Source organism: Elgaria multicarinata, chromosome 14 (genome assembly GCF_023053635.1).
Source record: "Elgaria multicarinata webbii isolate HBS135686 ecotype San Diego chromosome 14, rElgMul1.1.pri, whole genome shotgun sequence".
In the NCBI taxonomy this organism is placed as follows: Eukaryota; Metazoa; Chordata; class Lepidosauria; order Squamata; family Anguidae; genus Elgaria; species Elgaria multicarinata.
In genome coordinates this window covers 33,509,892-33,530,799 of record NC_086184.1, presented here as the reverse complement: position 1 = coordinate 33,530,799, position 20,908 = coordinate 33,509,892, and the positions used below count along the sequence as shown (strand labels likewise).

At 50.5% G+C, this 20,908-nt stretch overlaps 1 protein-coding gene across 1 annotated transcript in view; it reads right to left on the bottom strand.

The window, feature by feature from the left end:
* The window catches only part of VAC14 (VAC14 component of PIKFYVE complex), a 106,071-nt gene that overhangs the window by 10,459 nt on the left and 74,704 nt on the right, over positions 1–20,908 (bottom strand). The window contains exons 15-16 of the mRNA XM_063141531.1: positions 8,604–8,778; positions 2,293–2,411 (exon numbers count right to left, since the gene is read on the bottom strand). Coding sequence (XP_062997601.1) covers positions 2,293–2,411; positions 8,604–8,778 — 294 coding nt within the window. The remainder of the gene's footprint in view (positions 1–2,292; positions 2,412–8,603; positions 8,779–20,908) is intronic.

Below are 20,908 nucleotides of genomic sequence, written 5' to 3'. Positions count from 1 at the left end.
CTGTGCCAAACCCCCCTTCCTCTCTTGCTACCTGCTGTCCCTTCCTTGACAGAAAACCCCTCAGGGCAGCAACCTATCAAAGCTGTTGCATGTGAAGTGCCACTTTGTAATGGATCATGCTAAACAAAGCAAACAGTTAAACACACAGAAAACTGGCTTAAAGGCAGTTTGGACCACACTGGTTTTGGCTTACAACGGACACATCTTGCAAGGGGCCCAGATCTCAACAGCTCTCAGAATAATTTTGGTCTACGGCAGGGACCTAGACATTCATAGGACACAGCCCCCCTCTCCAGCAGAGACAACAGCTGATGAGGAGAGGTTAGGAAGGTCAGAACCGGCCTGGTCACCATGACCTCCTCTAGGACAATCCACACTGTGGAGGCATCGTCACCATACATGGTCCCAAAGAGCCTGGAGGAGGCAAAGCAGCAGCCCTTGACCGGCTGGGCCCTGCGGGAGGCCTTGTGCCAGCAGCAGACTCTTCTACGCATCTCCAGCAGAGAGGAGGGGCAGGGTTGGCCAACAGCTGCTACTGCAGCAAACGCCTGACTGGCATGGATGCCTGCTCTTCCCATGCTCAGACTCACTTGCTGAGCATCCATAGATGAAGCTCGAGTCAACAGCTGGTTGAACAAGCTTCAGCCCTACGGTTGTTACCTTTAGATCACAAACAGGTGGCAGAGAGCCAGTGTGATCTAGTGAGCAGGGACACCCAGGTTCAAATTCCTGCTCAGCCAGGAAGCTCAAAGTGACCTGGGTCAGTAACCACCCCTTAGCTGACCTACTCCACAGGGCTGTTCTGTGATAAAACACGCACCGCCATAAATGCCCAGCCTCTGCCTAACTCTATTTTGCTGACCCAAAGACCATTTCTTTATTCCTGCGTCTTCGCGGCATTCACCTTTCCATCCAAAGGTACCTGGGATGTTCAGATCTTGGAAGTGTCGATGGAGCCACTCAGGAACAGCCATTCCCAGCTAGCATGGCCAATGGGTGGAGTCTGAGGCCCAGCCCATCTGGAGGGCACCAGGTTGGGGGAGGCTGCTCTCTCAAACACTTGCCATTTGAGAGACAGAGAGTTGCACTCCCAAGAGCTCAAAGCCATCAAGCCACCAGGAACTCAAGGAGCTTCAACAAAGGGGCCCCAAAGACACCGTGTGTGTGTGTGTGTGTGTGTGTGTGTGTGTGTGTGTGTGTGTGTATTTGATAAGCAGGCCTGGGGAAATGATGCTGGGGCAATACCCAAAGCTGCAAGGCTTGGGGAAAGAACATGGCTGGCTGATAGAGCCCCTGCCTGGGTCCCCAGTTTAATCCCTGGCAACTTCTCCAGGCAGGCCTAGGAAAGAATCCGCCTCTCTGCCTGAAACCCCAGAGAGCCTTTGCTGCCAGTCAGGGCTAGATGGTGCAACTTGGCACAAGGCACCTTCATGCATCTGGCAGGGACTATTCCGGCTCCTCCTCCTGCCTGACATGAACCATTCTGGATGCCTCAGCAGGACGTGGGCCACAAGAGCTGAGCTCCCTGTTTAGCAGAGCCACGCAGGCGGGCGCTCAGCAAGGTCATCTGCCGCCGAACAACGTTGCCAGGAGAAAGCGGAGCTCCAAGGAGGCGCAGGCCCCACCCTCTCCATGGAGACATGGCCACACACTCCCCATACACTGAGGCTTCCAAAGGACCTAGAAGTTTGGGGCAAAGACTCGAAAGACTGAGGGCCTGCAGACTGTGCTTGGGGCTGGAACCTGGCACTGGACCGATGCTGCTCTGACATCACTGAGGGGTTCATGGCAATGATGAAGGGTGCACTGGCTTAGCCACGGGGACAATGCAGAAGACAGCAGGCACCAACTTCTAGGGAAGGTGGGGAGCCTCAAGCTATTCTTCCCAGCGTTGCATTTCCAAAAGGGCAGGGTGGCGGGACACAGAGCCGCCACTGCCTGCCTGCCTGCGCCACTATTTGCTCCCACGCAGCACAGGTGGATCCACTCTCCAGGGCAGCCCTTCAATCCACCAGCCGGAGGTGAGCGAGGCCAGGAGCAGCGCCAGCATTTCCACCAGGAAGCCTTTTTCCGCCACTCTCCAGTCCCAGGAACATTTCTGGTCTCTGCCACTATTGTGGCACTTAACGGAGACTTCAGAAACACACCCACCGCTCTCAGAAAACAAAGATCACCGCAGGGACTAAGCCCCTCAGCCCGCTGTTTGAGTTCACCACGATACATGCCTTGACAACACAAGAGCCGTTGGCTCCGGACCCCCTCCCTCCTTCCCTCGATACACTTGAAGGATACAACTTCTGGATGAGGTCGTAGGCATGCTTGTAATTCTGCGTGAGGAAGCAGAGGGACACCGTGGTCACGGGGTTGTGACACCAGGAACGGTAGAGACAGCAGAAGAGGTTGAGGCTTTCCTGGGGAGACAAAGCAGCGTTACAGTGCAACACACCACTGCAGAAATGCCAGTGCTTTCGCACCAAATCACTCCTTTCAGCCAGTTAATGACAGAGGGTGGGTGGGTGGGCTTCCTGCAACAATGTAGGGCCAGGCACACCAGGTGACCTTGGAGCAGGGCAGGAAGTAATATCACTGCCATGTGCAGAATGACCAAAATGTACACAGAGGAGGGCCAGGGTGTCTTCTTGATCATCCCAGAGTGCAGGACATGGAACAATAGGCTCAAGTGACAGGAAGCCAGATTCCGGCTGGACATCAGGAAAAACTTCCTGACTGATAGAGCAGTATGACAATGGAAACCATGACCTAGGGAGGTTGTGGGCTCTCCCACTCTAGAAGCCTTCAAAGAGGCAGCGGGACAGCCATCTGTCAGGGATGCTTTAAGGTGGATTCCTGCATGGAACGGGGGTTGGACTTGATGGCCTTATAGACCCCTTCTAACTCTTCTATTCTATGAGCCTATAACAGCCAGGTGTGCCCACTACATAGAATCTGGCTCCCTAAGGCTTTTTCTCTGTGTTTCAATCGTCTCTTGTCTTCTTGAGGGCAGGAAACGGTGCGAAACTGCAGAAGGCCAGGTGATGTCGGGTAGGGGTGGAAGGACTGAGCCAGCCATGGTCAGAAGTCGAGGCTCCTGTGTTCACAAGCACCCCTTGCTGCCCCTCCCCCAGCGCATGCACGACTGCTCCTTGGTCCCCGCACGTGCCTCTTTTGCAGGGCCCCAAACATCTTGTTAATGCTTTATTATACGTTTGTTTGTTAGGTTTATATACCGTTGAATATAATGGAATCTCTCAGCAGGTCACAACATTAAAATACAACGTTGAAACACGGCGTTCAAACACTCCCAACAACAATAAGAGAGCAGTAAGTTGGAGAATGGCATCATTCATGTGTTTAAGGCCCCGGGAAAGCCTGGGTGAGCACTGGGCGTGTCTTCAGGAGGCGTGGAAGTGCTGCCACATTTTCTGCCTCTTGAACCACACGAGGGTGGGGGGTTCTCCAGATGGTGGCGGCCGCTACAGAGAAGGCCTCTGCTGCCCGGGTACTTCATGGCGACATTCCGTCCGTTTCAGAATGAGCAGCCGGAGCTCCTCTGCTGATCTTAAAGGTGGCCTGGGTAGGTATAAGGGAAGGCGGTCTGCTAGGGATGCTGGTCCCAAGTGGTTCAGGGCTTCATAGGACAGTAACATAACCTTGTACGTGGCTCGGTAGCTAGCAGCCAGCCAGTGCAGTTCTTCTGACACAGGTGCTGGGTGAGCAGAGTTGGGTGTCCCAGTGAGCACCCCAGCTGCTGCATCCTGCACCAGGCACGGGGGCAGCCCCACAAAGAGCGCGTTGCAGTAGTCTAATCGTGAGGCTACCAGTGCATGGATCACTAAGGTTAAGCTATCCGTACCCCCAAACTACGGACCTGCTCCTTCAGAGGGAGTGCAATCCCTTCCAGAACAGGAAAACACCCCGATTCCCAGACCTGAGAACTGCTGACTCATAGAGTCTCTATCTTATCAGGATTAAGTTTCAGCTTATTGGTCTCCTCCAAGCCATAACTGCATCCAGGCACTGGTTTAGAATTTGCATGGCCTCTTCCGATTCACACGTTGCAGAGAAATAGTTAATAGCTTATTGGTAACACCTTGCCCCAGATCTCCTGATGACCACTCAATATAGATATTAAATAACATTGGAGAAAGGATGGTGCCCTGTGGCACACCACAATTCAACTGGCATGGGGCATAACTGCAGTCCCCCAATGCTATTCTCTGGAACTGACCCCATAAGTGCCTCCCACTCACAACTCATGGAGATGGTCCAGGAGGATAACGTGGCTGATGTTATCAAAAGCCGCTGTGTGATCAAGAGGTAGTAACAGGGTGACACTCCCCCTATCATTCTCCCAAAGAAGGTCATCCATCGGGGCGACCAAAGCCAATTTCCACCCAAAACCGGGCCTGAATCCAGACTGGAAAGGATCCAGATAATCAGTTTCCTGCAAGAGCACCTGCAGCTGAGTCGCCACCACTCTCTCGAGCACCTTGCTCAGAAATAGGGTATTGGTGACCAGACGATGGGTCAAGGGAGTTTTTTTAGGAGTGGCCATACCCCTGCCTCCTTCAAGGCAGCGGGCACCACACCATCCTGCAGAGATGCATTCGTCACTCCCCTGATCCATCCGGTCAGCCCCCCACGGCTGGCTCAAATAAGCGATGGGCAAAGGTCGAGAGAGCATGTGGTGGGTGGAACAGACGCAAGGATTTTATCCAAATCTTCAGGCTCCACAAATGGAAATTGATTCCACAAAGCAGGATAACACGATGCACCGGACACCTCAACAGACATGGAATCAACAGCGGCATTCGAGGCAGCCTGAAGGTGAGAGATTTTATCTTCAAAGTGTCTTGCAAATTCATCACAGCGAGACTCAGAGGTTTCCAGTACTGGGTTTGGTGCATTTGGTGTGAGCAACCCCCGAACCAATCGGGTGACTACTTGAAGATGTGATGGAGGTGGCAAAGTAAGCCTCCTTTGCTGCCTTCACCGCCATGCAGGAGGCGCGATTATACACTCCAACACATGTCCGGCCCCTTTCATGACAAGTCCTCTGCTACTTGCACTCCAGCACTCTTCTGACCTGGTTCATTGTCTGGAGTCCCCTGGAGCTCCTTTGTACATGCCAAAGAAGCTGCACATACAAGGTGGCTGTGCTGGAATGGGGCTCAGACACAGACTACCTGCGAGGGAGGGAGGGAACTGAGACGCCTTTCTGAGAGAGCAAGCTGGTTTGGGCCCTTGGGAAGAGCTAGGGAGGCAACGTGTGGGATGGGGGGAAACGCAGCCCCTGGGTTCTTCCCCTGCAGCCAATGGAGGAGGACAGGGCAGAGCAACCCTTGTGCTTCACTTATACAAGACAGCGAGAAGATCTGAGCTAAGCAAGGTGAGATGGTGGTAGATCTCTCCCACTGATGTAGAAAACAGAAAGGGACACAGAGCTACTGCACACCCTCACTTCTCAGCGCTTTTCTTCCAGCAGGCGGCTGAGAGCCCAGCTGAGGCCAAGGTGACATTGGAGTGACAGAACATACAAGGCTGCCTTATGCTGGATCAGACCACTGGCCCATCTCAGCCAGTATTGTCTGCGCCCTGCCAGGGATTGATGCCAAGGTCTCACAAGTGCTCTGTCCCGAAGCCCCATCATGGGATGCCTCTTTCTCTCCTAAATGCAGACTCTTCCCCCTTCCCCCCAATTCCAGAAATGGGGCAGATCCAAAAGTACCAAGGTCCCTGGGTCAGCCGCCATTGGACCAACCCCGGCCCTTTTAGAGGAAAGGGAACAGCATGGCAACCTGCTATGTGCTGAGGGCCGGGACAGGCTCAGAACCCCCATGGCTGGGGGTGGACTGCAAACAGCCAAACAGACACTGATCCAGGAGCCTCGAGGCCATTTTACAGAAGCCATTTGTGGTACTGGTCTGTGACCCTGATGGTTCAGTGCTGGGCACATAAACATGCAGCCCAGCCTACTCCATCCTGATGTCTTCCAGATGCTTTGGACTACAAATCCCATCATTCCCAGCCAGCATGGCTGTTGGCTGATGTAACTGAAGTGTTCACTAACAACAGTGCAATTGTTGTACTGTTGTACTAGCAGTGGTAGAGACACCAGACCTCTTCAGGCAGCGTATAGCAAGCTGGGAGTGATGGTGGAGGGAGGGAGGCATTTTCCAAAGCGAATTTCGAAACTTGAAGTGACCCCAAGAATGGACTGACCCCAAGATCCTCAGAATGGAACTCCATTCCATGGCTGCTTTCCTGTCGTGCGGACAAGATGGGGCTGCTCCTGGAAGTTCTCAACTCTTGGTAAAATTGTGTCTTGAAGTGGACGTGGCCTTTCAGGAAGGGGGCTGAGGCAATGGCCGCCGTTCACAGGGAGGAAGACACAGGAGCAGCCCAGGAGTCAGAGAGTCCGGCCTTCCCCCTGCCAGTGGAAAAGCTACCCGTCACCCAACCTTGCCTGTGAAACCTCCTGTTACTCACCCACTACAGGATTCTTCTCTCACTAGGAAGCTTCCCCAAAGGGTTAGCCTCGGTGCCTGTTCTCTAATTTAAACCTGGGACCCTCCAACTGTTCCAGAGGCAACGTCCCCCAGTGAAATGCAGCTGCCTTTGTTGCTCAGGGGCACCGGCCTATGGCCTCCCCCTGACCACGGAGGAAAGGTGCCCAAAGACGAGGCACTGGCAGATACGGTGGGAATGGAATAAAGCACCGGTTCCTGAAGAGCTGCTGAATGTTTGATCTGCGCTTCGTCGTCGGTAGAACACAGAGGCAGCCGGGAGCAACAGCAGGGCTGGGCAGGAATGCAGCTACAAGGCCAAATTCCTTGTGGATGTTGAGTCTGCCTCTTATCCAGTCGTGTTGGTGTCATGCTCTCAAAACAGTTACCTATGTGGCATTTTCAGAGGAGGGGAGCAGGGCCACAGGATGCTCTCGGACCACCTGCTCATCCCCTCAGCTTCAGCCATCCACCAAACTGAGAGAGCCGGGCTACTGTGCATGTCCCAGCCTAGGAGGAAGGAGGCAGAGTGGCATTCCAGTAGAGGACTGCTCCAGCAAAAGACAGCCGTGAAGGAGAGGCCAGGAGGGAGAGTGCTGCCTCCCCAGCCAGCTGGGCAGCCTTCTGTGCTGGGGACCATCACCACTTTGTGACCCATCCTCCATGAACAGACAAAAACAAGGCCTGAATGTCCACGCCCACCCCTTTGGGAGCCGAAGGGGCCCATGGCCTCTCATTCAAATCTTGGGAAGGAGGAAAGGGTGCGTGTGTGCACACCGGCTCTCGCACTTCCCCGGAATCCTTGGTTGTCAGAATGGGGGATAGATCTTAGCAGACCAACCACGCAACAAGCGTAGTAGGGAGGCTGATGTTGCACGAAACGCTGCCTTTTGCGGGAGGAGAGGAGCCCCGCGCCATGCCAAGGCCACCAAGGCTACCAACACAATTGGTAGTTGGTTATCCCTATCTAGACAGGGATAACCTGGCTTCAGTTGTCTATGCTCTGGTAACCTCCAAGTTAGATTACTGCAATGCGCTCTACGTAGGGCTGCCTTTGAAGACGGTTCGGAAGCTGCAGCTCGTGCAAAATGCAGCGGCCAGATTGATAACTGGAGCCAGAAGGTTCGACCATATAACACCTGCTCTGGTCCACTTGCACTGGCTGCCTGTATGTTTCCGAGCCCAATTCAATGTGCTGGTTTTGACCTATAAAGCCTTACACGGCTTGGGACCACAATACCTGACGGAACGCCTCTCCCGACGTGAATATACCCGGTCACTACGTTCAACATCTAAGGTCCTCCTCCGGGTGCCTACTCCGAGAAAGGCTTGGAGTGTGGCAACAAGGGATAGGGCCTTTTCGGTGGTGGCCCCCAGACTGTGGAATGGTCTCCCTGATGAGGCTCGCCTGGCGCCAACGCTGCTATCCTTTCGGCGCCAGGTTAAGACTTTCCTCTTTGCCCAGGCATATGGCAGCACATCATAATTACCCACATGTTAAATTTTTAATCAGTTTTTAATGCTTTATGTGTGTATGTTCTGTGTTTTAGAGTTTTAAATTTTGTATACTTGTTTTTACCTCAATTTTAGAATTTCTGTAAACCGTCCAGAGAGCTCTGGCTATGGGAGCGGTATATAAGTTTAATAAATAAATAAATAAATAAATTGTTTGGGAGCTGCTTCCATCCTGTCCGGAAGAGTGGATTCCGGCAGATACAACACAACTACCGAAGCTCCAAGGGAAGCGGTTCTCCTTGAAAGAGGGACAGAAGGACACATCACGTGCCAACAGGTGGCAGCTATTTGCAAGCAGGACATTCCTTTCAAACACACCAAAACAGAGGAAACATTCAGAGATTTGGTGTTGCCCATATTCAAGACGAGAGAGGCAACGGCTCAGTGCTCCTGTGCACAGAAAGGGAAGCTGAGCTTCAGCAAGCGCTGAGGCTGACCACGCAACGATTGGGGGCCATGGGGAGGGGCAAGGAGAAGGTGGAGCTGCACACAGAGCTCCCAACTAGCTTAAGAGGAGGGTGAAGAGAGGCTGCACTACATGGGGAAGTCAATCGCCCCTTCCCCCACCCCCTGCCAACCTACCGGTGTCTTCAGATCCTTGAGTTGATTCCTCAGCTGGAAGAGCTCAGAAGATGTCAGGAGGATCGTGTTGAGCGTGTGGACCATGGTGGAGGCAAACCTGAGGTCCTCTTCTCGCAGCAGGATATCAGCCATTGAGTGGAAGATGTTCTCTGCGTTCAGGAGCAGACACAGTTGCCTTCGGGGCATCAAGAAATGGAGATTAGGAGCTGGCAAAAAAAGTCGCCTTTTTTTTTTTTAAACAGCCTTGTGAACAAAGCCCTATGAAGAGAGACTGAAAGAACTGGGCATGTTTAGCCTGGAGAAGAGAAGATTGAGGGGAGACATGATAGCACTCTTCAAATACTTGAAAGGTTCTCACACAGAGGAGGGCCAGGATCTCTTCTCGATCCTCCCAGAGGGCAGGACACGGAACAACGGGCTCAAGTTAAAGGAAGCCAGATTCCAGCTGGACATTAGGAAAAACTTCCTGACTGTTAGAGCAGTACGACAATGGAATCAGTTGCCTGGTGAGGTTGTGGCCTCTCCCACACTAGAGGCCTTCAAGAGGCAGCTTGACAACCATCTGTCAGGGATGCTTTAGGGTGGATTCCTGCATTGAGCAGGGGGTTGGACTCGATGGCCTTGTAGGCCCCTTCCAACTCTGCTATTCTATGATTCTATGATGTAGAACACACACACAAAGGCCTCAGAAACATCTTAGGCGCAGAGCTACACAGGTGACAAGCAGCCTCTGCCCCAGGAGCAAATCCCCCCTGCAGCAAGTCTGGGTTGATGGGCCTCATGGCAGGCCCACCCACCCACCCACCGCTTCCCACGGGAGGCTTCAGCTGAGCTTGCGCCATTGTGGGAGGCTCGGCACGTAGAAGGCGGCTCCGCTCCTTCTAATGGCAAGCTCAGCTGGCAAGTGCCAACAGGCCTGTGGCCCAAACCAGCCCCCCCCCACAACATAATAGAGAGAGGGAGGGGAGAAGCAGAAGTACAAAAGGGTCAAGAAAAGAAGAAAAAGAAGAAGGGCAGGGGTCAAACACTGCTGTTCCACAAATGACCTTGAGTTCAGAGAGAAGGCAAAATGGACTTTCTGGAAGAAAAAGGGAAAGAGAGGGAGGAAGGCAGGCTTGTGGCAGCTTCGTCTTCCCGTCTATAAAATGTATTTATTTTTATTTATCAAAATATTTTATTTATTTATTTATTTATTTATTCATTCATTCATTCATTCATTCATTCATTCCCTGCCTTTTGCCACTATGGGCCCCATATGGGAACGGTAATGATCTTTCTAGCAGGATTGCAGGGTGAACAAGTGAGGAGGCTGCCCGGGGTTTTGCGTACTGGAAGTGCAGCAGAGAGGAACGCGTCCCAACCCTCCCAGAAGAGGGGCTTCCTTCACGGGGGGTGGGGGGTGGAGGGAGCAGCAGAGGCGGCCTGCAGACCCCCGCTTCTAAGGAGGTGCTCTGTCCTCTCAGCCAAACGCCTTTGGTTCTGACTCAGAACCTTCCCTGAAGGCTTTATCACAAGGATGTGAGCAGCCCTGGAACAAATGCTCCCCTTAACAAACCCAGGAATCCCTGCGGTTTTACTGAGAGCCAGGTCTCCCTTGGGGCTTCTCTCGATTCTGCTGTGTGTGTGTGTGTGTGTGTGTGTGTGTGTGTGTGTGTGTGCCTGCGCCAAGCCTGCTGCGGCACTGGAGGGTTTGCCTGAGGACGCTTGACACGAAGCCCAGCGCTGCTGCCTCTAACAAGCCGGGCTTTACAAGCTCCGTGCATTCAAAAGACATGGGAACCTGCGTTGCCCTCAAGTGACCCCAGGCGAGACTTGATCAGTTTTCTTTTCCAGCCCTTCTAAAGGCTCTAAACTCAGTTTTTGATCTATTTCCAGTACAGAATAATAATTCATTGAAAGATTTCTCCTGAAGTCCGAGAATAGCCATTCGATGAGCCCCAAGCCCAAACTACAGAGAGCCCAGTCCATGGGCGTTCGTTCAGGCTTGCTCATCAGCCTTCATCCGAATCACAGGAGGCTCCCTGTGCCCAGGAACCCCACCACCGCCCCCGGAGGGAGCCAAAGAAATGGTGCTTTGCCCCTGCAAGCTCATCACAAAGCAAGACTCCGGGTCCCATCACTGTCGGAGGACAACAGCCTCCAGGAGCCCAATCCAATCGCTTACTTCAGAGCAAGGGGCAGGAACTCTCAGAAGCAGAACCCCCCATCTAGACCATGGTTGCAGAAACAGCTTCAGGTTCTTAAGAGGGTGACTCTGTAAAAAAGCTGATGAGCACAGAACGAGCCTCTCATCTCAAACTGGAGAGTGACACGTGAGCCACTGAGCGAATGAAGCTCGGAGCAGCGTCTGGACCATCAGCCAGCTCGCTCGGAGCAGCGTCTGGACCATCAGCCAGCTCCCTCGGAATCATGGCCCCTTCAGGCCCTCTGGAGTTCCCTAGGCGGTCCCTCCCCCTTCACCCCAACCACCACTTGGCCGTTTCCTGGCTTCTGTACAGCTTTCCCTGCCTCATTGTCAGGCTTTGCCGGCTGACCAAAGCTGAATTCCGGGGACAGCCATAAATCCCTTGCAGATCAGCACGGCAATAAACCTGTCAAGGAGGGAGGGCGAGGCATGGCACTGGCACGGGCAGGCCATATGCAGGGCTTGGAAGTTTACCGGTTCCACAAAGTAAAGTCACTGAAGCAGAAAAGAGTCCTTTTCCAGACCAGGGTCCCAAAATCCAAGGAAGTCAAGGTGTACAGGTAAGGGCAAGGCTCAGGGTCTAGAATCAGGCTGAGGAATGACGAGGTTGCATCTTTCACACTGGCCTGTGAATTTCAGCTGCTTTTAACTTCAGCGTCCTGGAGCAGATGCTGGTAATTAGCCCCCCATCTTCTGGGAGGCCTTTTGTCTTAAACGGACCGACACCCGCCTCCGCTGCTCTTTTACATGAAGCCTCCTTCGCTCTGCAGGGGTCAGTGGAACGAACGTGGTTCTCTGAATCTGACAGAGGGGCTGCAGCAGGGCATTGATCATTATGCAGCAGTGAGGGCTCTGGAGCGGTTTCCGTGCTAGACCCTTCACCTGGATTTGCTACCTTCGATTCTTCTTCATCCTTGGAAGAATGTGAGGAAGGCATGACACCCATCCTGAAAGGCTGAAAAGCCTCTCAGTCAGAGCTGAAAGCTAAAACAAGCGGGATTTGGGGGCTTTGGCCTCACTCACCATCTGGAAAGTGACCACCAAGAAATGGAAGGTTCCAAATATCGTTTGTCAAATTGTTATAATGGTTTTAAATGTATGTGCGTTTTGCATGTTCTTGTGGTTTTTAATTTTTGTATATTGTTTTTAACAATTGGTTTCTTCTGTTGTCTTCTGTCTTTTTTCCTTGTTGGAATTGTTTGTAATTGTGCCTTCAACATTTCCTTTTTAAAAAAACTCCCACCCATCTGGGACTCCTTTTCTCATTAGGGTCACTTGCCATTGGAACTTACTTATCATAGTTCTGAGTTTATTAAAATTAGCTTTCCTAAAATCCAAAGTATGTGTATGGCTACATTCAGCTTTTGCTTCCTTTTAAAATCAAGAACTCAAGTACGACTTGGTCACTTTCCCCCAGAGGTCCGGTAACTGCAACTTTATCCACTAAGTCATCCCTATTGTTCAGTATCAAGTCAAGGATAGCTGATATTCTAGTTTCCTCTACTTTCTGTAGGAGAAAGTTATCAGACACACATGTCAGGAATTTCTTGGAAGGGTCCCTTTTGGCAGAATTTGACTCCCAACAGATATCGGGGTAATCAAAGTCCCCCATTACTACTACATTGGATTTCCATGAAACACTGGCAATTTGCTTTTCAAAAGTTTCTTCCTTGTCTTCTCCTTAGAATCATAGAATAGTAGAGTTGGAAGGGGCCTATAAGGCCATCGAGGCCAATGCAGGAATCCACCCTTGATTGGGTGGTCAGTAGTAGACTCCGACTATCATGTTCCTTTTATTCCTTGCCCCATTTATTTTAATCCAGATGCTCTCGATGGGGCTCCCAGTCTGATCCGCCTGTATTTCTGTGCAGGCATATAATGCAACTCTGCCTCCCTTTCTATTTCTTCTGTTTTTTTGAGGAAGTTATACCCTTCAATTGCTGTGTTCCAGTCATGGGAGTCATCCCACCAAGTTTCAGTTATACCTAGATATCTGCCTTCATGTATTAAGAGTTTATTTATTTATTGCATTTCTACACCGCCCAATAGCCGAAGCTCTCTGGGCGGTTCAAAACATCAAGACAATTCAAAACAAAACCATAACACAAAACACAACACAAAAGCACAGCCAAGATAAAAACAGCAGCAATGCAAATTTAAAATACAAATTAAAAACAGCAAGGTCAAAATTATTTTATAGACTTAAAATACTGGGAGAATAAAAAGGTCTTCAGCTGGCGTCTAAAAGAATATAATGTAGGTGCCAAGCGAACCTCCTTAGGGAGCTCATTCCACATTCCTCCTGGTAGCCACCTGCCTCACTTCCTTTGGCAGGGGCTCACGGAGAAGGACCCCTGAGGATGACCTTAGGGTTCGGGCAGGCAGGGACATATGGGAGGAGGCGTTCCTTCAGACAGCCTGGCCCCAAGCCGTTTAGGGCTTTGAATGTTAATATCAGCACTTTGACTTGGGCCCGGACCAGGACTGGCAGCCAATGACACTGAAAAAGCACTGGCATAATGTGGTTTTATCGGCCTGTCCCTGTTAACCATCTTCCAGCCCTGTTTTGTATCAGCTGAAGTTTCCGGACCGTTTTCAAAGGCAGCCCCACGTATAACACATAGCAGTAATCCAAACGAGAGGTTATCTGAGCATGGATAACTGTAGCTAGGCTATCTCTGTCCAGATAAGGGCGCAGTTGATATATCAGCCTAAGCTGATAAAAGGTGCTCTTTGTCACTGAGTTCACCTGTGCCTCAAGTGACAGCTCTGGATCCAAGAGCACCCCCAAACTATGAACCCGATCCTTTAGGGGGAGTGCAACCCCATCCAGGACAGGGTGAACATCACCTAGCCATTCAGGCGAACCACCCGCTAACAGTACCTCCTTCTTGTCTGGATTGAGTCTCAGTTTATTGGCCCTCATCCAGTCCATTACCGTGCTCAGGCACTGATTCAGAACAGCCACTGCCTCACCTGGGTTTGATGAAAAGGAGAGGTAGAACTGGGTTTGATGGCACCTCATCCCACTTCTCCGGATAACCTCTCCCAGCAGTTTCATGTAGATGTTAAACAGCATAGGGGATAAAATAGAGCCCTGTGGAACCCCATGGCCTAAATGGCACAGAGCAAGTTCCCCAGAACCACCTTCTGGACTCGGCCATCCAAGTAGGAGCGGAACTAGTGCAATACAGTGCCTCCAACTCCCAACCCAAACAACCTATCCAGAAGGATACCATGATCAATGGTATCGAAAGCCGCTGAGAGATCCAGGAGAACCAACAGGGTCACGCTCCCCCTGTCCGTCTCCCGGTAAAGGTCATCCCACAGGGTGACCAAGGTAGTTTCCATTCCAAAACCAGGCCTGAAGCCCGATTGAAATGGATCTAGATAATCCGTTTCATTGAAGAGTGCCTGGAGTTGTTCTGCAACCACCCGCTCAAGCACCTTGCCCAGGAAGGGGATATTAGCCACCGGCCTGTAATTGTTAACATCCTCCAGGTCCACGTTAGGCTTTTTCAGGAGTTCAAGTTCTTTCTGCTTGTTTCCATACTCTGGGCATAAGTACATAGACATTGAAGACCATGTGCTTTAGAGTCTGGCTTCTTTCCTATACTATTATGAAGACTATTTGGGGGTGCTGTTAGAGCTGTTCTCTGTTATGGTGCATGAGCCTTCATCCATTGTTGTCTCCAAGTTTACGTCTCCCTCCCCCGTAGGATTCAGTTTTTAGCCCTCCTGATGAAGTTCTTCATGCTGTGGCCAAACATATTCTTCCCAGCCCTTGTGGGGTGCAACCTGTCCCTCGCCAGCAGTCCATCTTCCAAGTAGAGTAGCGCGTGGTCCCAGAATCCGAATCTCTCACGTCGGCACCGCCTTCGTAGCCAGTTGTTCACCCAGAGTTTTCTTCTTTCCCTTTGTATTCCTCTTCTAAGAACTGGGAGGATGGATGAGAAAACTATCTGGGCCCCAAAGTTCTTGAGTTTCCTTCCCAGCTCTTCAAAGTCTGATGTGATTTCTTCATAGCTCCACTTGGCAGTATCATTTGTCCCCACATGAATGAGAAGAAAAGGAATGTGTCAGTGGGCTTTATGAGCTTTGGCAGCCCTTCAGTCATGTCTCTAATCTGTCCTCCAGGGAGACAGCATACCTGGCGAGCCCATGGGTCTTGGCGACATACTTGAGTTTCAATCCCGCGCAGCAGGGAGTCTCCCACAACGACTACCCTTCTCCTCTTCTTATAAAGTCAGATGAGCAAAATACCTCTGAATACACAGTTCAAGGATTTGCAAGAAGGGTGAAAGATTCAGAAGGCCTAGAAAAATTCTAGGGCTAGAAGAATTTGCACTGCTGCCACACCACCTCTGCCCACAGGATTCCGGTTCTGAGATTAAAGTGTTTTTTGTTTTTGTTTTTAAACCTTAATGCTTACAAAAACCAGGTGTTTAAACTTTACTTATCATACATTCCTATCGTTCCACATGCCCTGGAGGGCAGACTTTACATCTCGAATAGCGCCACCTTCCAACTTGACCAGACTAGGCCTGTTCCCCTTAGGCTAGGGGAAGGAATTGCAGGCGATCGATCAGAATCAGATTCTGAAGCAAAACTGATGGCGCCAGAAACATACCAGCCTATTCGAGGAGTGAGGGAGGTGACTCTCATGGGCTCTTCACCAGCTGGGAATGAACCTTTGCCAGACCTGATCTCTGAAAATGTTAGTGTTCTGGGAAAAGGCTTCTTGTTCTTCTTGAAAGGACAATTGCTTCGCTTAGTTCTCGTTGTTGGTTGTTTTATTATGTTCTTCATGGTTTTAATTTTTGTGAACCATCCAGAAAGCTTTGGCTATTGGGCGGTATAAAAATGTAATAAATAAATAAATAAATAAATAAATAAATAAATAGTTTTGCCTAGAGGAAAGTTCCTAGAGGTTGAACTCTCTTCAGGTGGGAAGAGATGTTTATTGCCTGACTAAAGCTTTGTGGATTACATGGCAGACCTCTTTATTGTCTCTCAATAAGGCGGGAGTTATTTGGGAAATACAACATGTCCCAACAGAACAGAAAGAGCATGAAAATTCTGACCCGAGTCACTTGGTTAATCAACAGGAATATATAACCGAAGGACAAACTTGTCAACCAATTTAAAGGAAACCAGAAATGGTGGAGACAAATGAGGAACATTCCCGTGGGGCTTCCACCCCCACAGGCACATACGGGAGAGGTGGTGTAGGGGAGGCCCCACAAAGATGGCCCTTTCTGGTTTTCACCCAGCCCCAAATCACTCAGTAGGGGAGGACTTCGCCTCAGGAAACAGAGATCACCTGCAGAACCATCTGCCCAAAGGCCACTTCAGCCAAGGAGATGCCTTCCTCGTAGAGGCATGCCCCAACGCCACCGCTGCAAATCTCCAAAGGAGGCCTTCCCTCGAAGGCTTCTTAGTCGGTCTTCCTTCACTCAAGTGACCTCTACATACATGAAGTGGAACATTCCTCACTGGCCTGTGGCCACCCACCTAGACAGTACTGCTTTATGAATTCGTTTTATTGTAATGCTCTTAATTCTAAATTATTTTTTATTTATTGGTAAGCCACCTTGCAAGGGTTTGGCCCTGGAAGGCAAAATAAAAAAATAAAATAAAAAGAGAGAGCGATATTCTAGAAGCAAGTCTTCCAAAGGAATATTGATTACAAGTTAGGAATAAGGCTTCCTTCTTCCAAGGTGTGGAAGTTCTTACCAATTAGCCCTTCTCACATCTCTCACACCAATCCCGGTCGCGGAGGGCCAAAGTTTGGCAGGACCAATTCCTGAGACTTACAAAAACCCCGAGAACCTTGGCGTGTCGGTTAATGGGTCAGCCTGATGACCATCTTATCTTTGGGGGAAATATGCAACTCTCATTAGCGGACAGTGCCCTCTTGGCCAGCTCACTGTTATATTGAGGGCACAGCCACTAAATGCATCAACTTCAGCATATGTGAACTAAGACAAAGCCTCACTAAATGTTCAAAAGGACAGCCAAAAGTACCATTAGCATCCACTTGGGATTCATAGGAAGGTCTAGGAGACACAGGCAGAGACCTGGTTCTCACAACATGACAGTCCACCATGGCTTAATTTACCCACAGGGGCTGCCGCATTGTGCCAGACACTCATGGACACAATTCTTGCATGGCACCTGCATTTCTGCATGGTGCTGTGGCGTGTTGTGTCATGTGAACCCACAGCTTGTTTTAGAGTTACTTGAGAGTTTGCATGACATGGCAAGCTGGGGCAACCTTGGGGTTGTAACAGGTCACAAGCTTTGGCAGGGTAGTGGAGGTAAGAACCATCACCTGCAGAAAGAACCATCACCTGAAGGAGAGGGAGCCCCATTGCCCGGGGAGGAGACAGTGCTTGCTGCTGCTGGTCTGCATCCTTGCTGCCACTGCCATCACTACCACCACTGCTCTTCCCTGCGGACTTTCTGCCTGACTGCCACTCCCTGCAGGACTAGGCCCCCCAGGTACTAAGCCAGCTGCTTGGACAATTTCCACCATCCACCCTCCCTTTCTGGGAGGCATATATAAGCTGGCTGGCTGAGGGGGCCTAGGAGAACCATCACCTGCACGAGAGGGATATGTTTGTGGTTTTAAATTGTGTGTACTGTTTTAAAGTGTTTTTATCCTATGTAAACCGCCCAGAGAGCCTCGGCTATGGGGTGGTATATACATGTAATAAATAAATAAATTAATTAATATGGGCACTATACAAAAATGGCACCCATGGGCACCTAGTTCAATATGACATGACAGCCTACTGTGACTTAATTTACCCACAAGTGCAAAACATCTGCAGGTTGGGGAAGGCTGCTCTATACTCTAAAGTACTGCTAAGGTTGGTCACCTACGAATGCTTTGAGTAGTTGGTATTAAGCTCTGGATTGAGTGCACCTCCTTCACTCTGGGAATGACTTCTTAATCCATATACAACTGCAGAAAAGCCTTACTTTTGATGTCATACAGCTTGCTGAGAGGCCAAAAACGTTGTGTTCAGCATCTCTTTGAAGTAGTCAAACTGTTTCCACCTTTGTTGCTCCACCTTCACACTGTTAGAGTATGTGAGGCTGAGAATGTAGGATCAAGCTCTGTTTCAGCAGATCCTCATGGCTTTTCCACATCTCCACCAAATCTGTGAACCAAGGCCTCCTTGACCAACACAGCATATTTGATATCACCATTGCCCCTTGATCTCTGATCCTCCTTCAAGACTTGGAATTAACCCTATGGGAAGGAAAGGAAACAGGAGTCTTTTTTTAAATCATGCTTCTTCCAAAGCATTCACTCCTTCTGCTTCAGGGGATCTGAACCGTGACACGAATGTGTGTACTGATGTGCTTTCCTGCATGACAAACAGGCCAGAAGGGACCAACCAAAGTGTAGAATTGCCATCTGGAAAATGTGGGAATGTAGAGTCTTCTCCGTTTCCTGGATGACCTTCCTGCTGAGCCAATCCACCAGTTTTTGACAGTCCTGCCAGATGCTCAACTTTGATGATGCCAGATGAATTTCCAGTTACCAGAACATTCACCAGATTGCTGCATAGAATGACTGGCATTATGTACACCCCATAGAGGCCTTTGTGGAGAAGTTGTCTTTCTGGATGGATAGCTTGGAGGTGGCCTTGGAGAGTGGCTGCTGTGCAGGGCCCTTCGCCCTTCCACGTGCCCTGGCCCTTAGCCCGGACTTCTATTAGTATTACTGCAGCTGGGGAGTGTGCCACTGGTGGCCTGTTTTGGGTTTATTGCCTTTCTACTTCTGACATTTCTGTTCGCAGATCTGCTGGAGTGGTCGTGAATCAGTCTGTGATGCCTCTGGGAAAGAACCTCAATGGTCGAACTACCTGTGGGAGGCCTTGGAGCAGCCTTGCCCAGCTTGGCACCCTCCAGATGTGTTGGACTGCAACACCCATCATTCCCAGCCTGAGGAAGGCTGCCTGAGGCCCAGTCTGTCTGATTCACTCAGCTTTGAATAACAGCCTTCACCCCATTGGCTCACAAGGGCTGAGATGGCTCCCTGCAGCATCTGAGCAACCGTGGTGAGGAAAGATAGAAGAAGGGCAAAAGACCAAGCACCAAGAGTTTGTCCTCCAACATTTGGCCCTTTTCTCTCTGGAAATCAAGGGTGAGGGTGGGGCAGCAGCACCTGCATTGTCTCCAGGTATGGGAGCAGGACCCCAAGGCCATTTTGGTTCCAGTCTAAAGCTAGAAGCAGGTTCGGCCAGAGCCCCTGCTGGAAGACCTGGGGGAAAGGAGGTCTTTGACTGCCCAGGGAAGTGGGGTCAGCCATAGGCTCAGGTGTACTTACTGACTCCAACAGTGGGTGTCAGCCTCCAATGCCGAAGCCCTCTGCAGGTGTGCTGGGCAGGTCAAGAGGTGGGAAAGTGATGGGTGCTCTGTGTATCTCTTCTGCCAGGAGAGGGTGCCATCCAGAGGGTGAAGACTAACCTCTGGCCACCTAGAGAAGAACGTGCAGGTCCTCTGGACTCTGCTGGTTCGTGGTCAATTCTTGATGGTGCTCTCATAGGGAAGACTCCTAGTTTCTGGGCTAGGATGCCTGAAAAGTGGTCTTGTTTTTAGAACCAGCAGCAGAGGTCAAGGCTATAAAGCGCACGGACAGTCTGGAAATCTTTCAAGGAAAAGCTACACAAGCAGCCTGAAACTGGGAAGAAGGGCTGGTTAAGGAAGAGCTCTCCAGAGTCTCTCTCCTGCCACCCCCAAGCTTTGCAATGGGAAGCGGAGGGGGGGAAGCGTGGCTCCCTTGGCCAAGGCGGAGGAGCCATTTTCCAGAAATAGAAGCTCTGACATTACACTGGCTCACGCCTTGCTCCCATCATGCAGAAGTCTAAAAGGAAATGGCTTGAGAAAAGCAGGTCTGGATTCAATTAGCAAGGGAAGGTGGTTTTTCTTTGCTTTGCTTTTAATTTTGGCTTTCGTGGCCCTGGGAAATCTAAAAAAAGGCTCGTGCGAAAGGAATGTCACCCAGATGCACCCGCCTGCCCTGGACCCTGCAGATAGATCAACGCAGCACAGCTTTGCTCCTTCCTGGCCTGCATTTCAGATTCTAGTGCTGGATTAGGAGCAGTGTGAACACAGAAAACCAAGTCCCGGCCCAGGTCATTGACAGTTACGGGCTAAAGAGCGGGTCTAGGCTCAATCCCCTGGACTAAAAGGGGAGAGCGGAACGCAGAGAGGAAGAGGGGCTCCCCCTTCCCTCTTTCCCCACGTGCCAATCCTGGCATCCAGCTCCATTTACTGGGCCAGGAAAAGCGGCCGTTCTTTAACAACCTCCCCAAGCATGGATGCGGCCCAGTGGCCTTGTCTGGCTGATGCCAGGCCTTCAGCAGCAGCTGCTCACCTCCCTCCCTCACACCGTGGACAGAAGGCCCTCTGCTCGCATCAGCCTTTGTACCTCAAGCTTCATATTTCCCACCTAATGCCCCCCCCCATCATCATCATCATCATCATCATCATCATCTACATGCTGCTTTTCTCTGGTAAAACCATACTCAACATGGCTTAGAGCGACAGGACTGCAAGCCTTACCTGGTAGAACAAATAAAACGGAAGGCTTTGCTGATTAATTACGGGGGACCAATTTTCAATTGGTGAGGCAAAGTTTTATTTCTTGGGGCTAAGAATAACTTTTTTAAATGGCTATTCTGGTACGTTATAATGATAGTAAATAAAAAGAAAATACTAACGGTTTATTTCTGACTTGGAGATTCTATTTATTAAACTGGTATGTAATCTTATTCTTGATAACTTGCATGTTTAGATTTAATAAAGGCACCCAATCAACCAACTGAAACCTCTTAATGAGCAAACTGCCTTACGGAGCCACCCTGGGCCCCCTGGAGATTGTCTGAGAGGCCTCAGGACAGTGGAGAAAGCTCATTCTGAGGTTGGAGGCAAACGCTCCACCCTCAGAAGGGGGAATCGGAGATCTCTCTCTCTCTCTCTCTCTCTCACACACACACACACACACACACACACACACCTCTGCAGCTGTTGGCATGGAGGGAACCATGCCAGCTGCCCTCTAAGGTTGGAAAGGGGCATTTCCCAAGCTATCCTGAGCCTC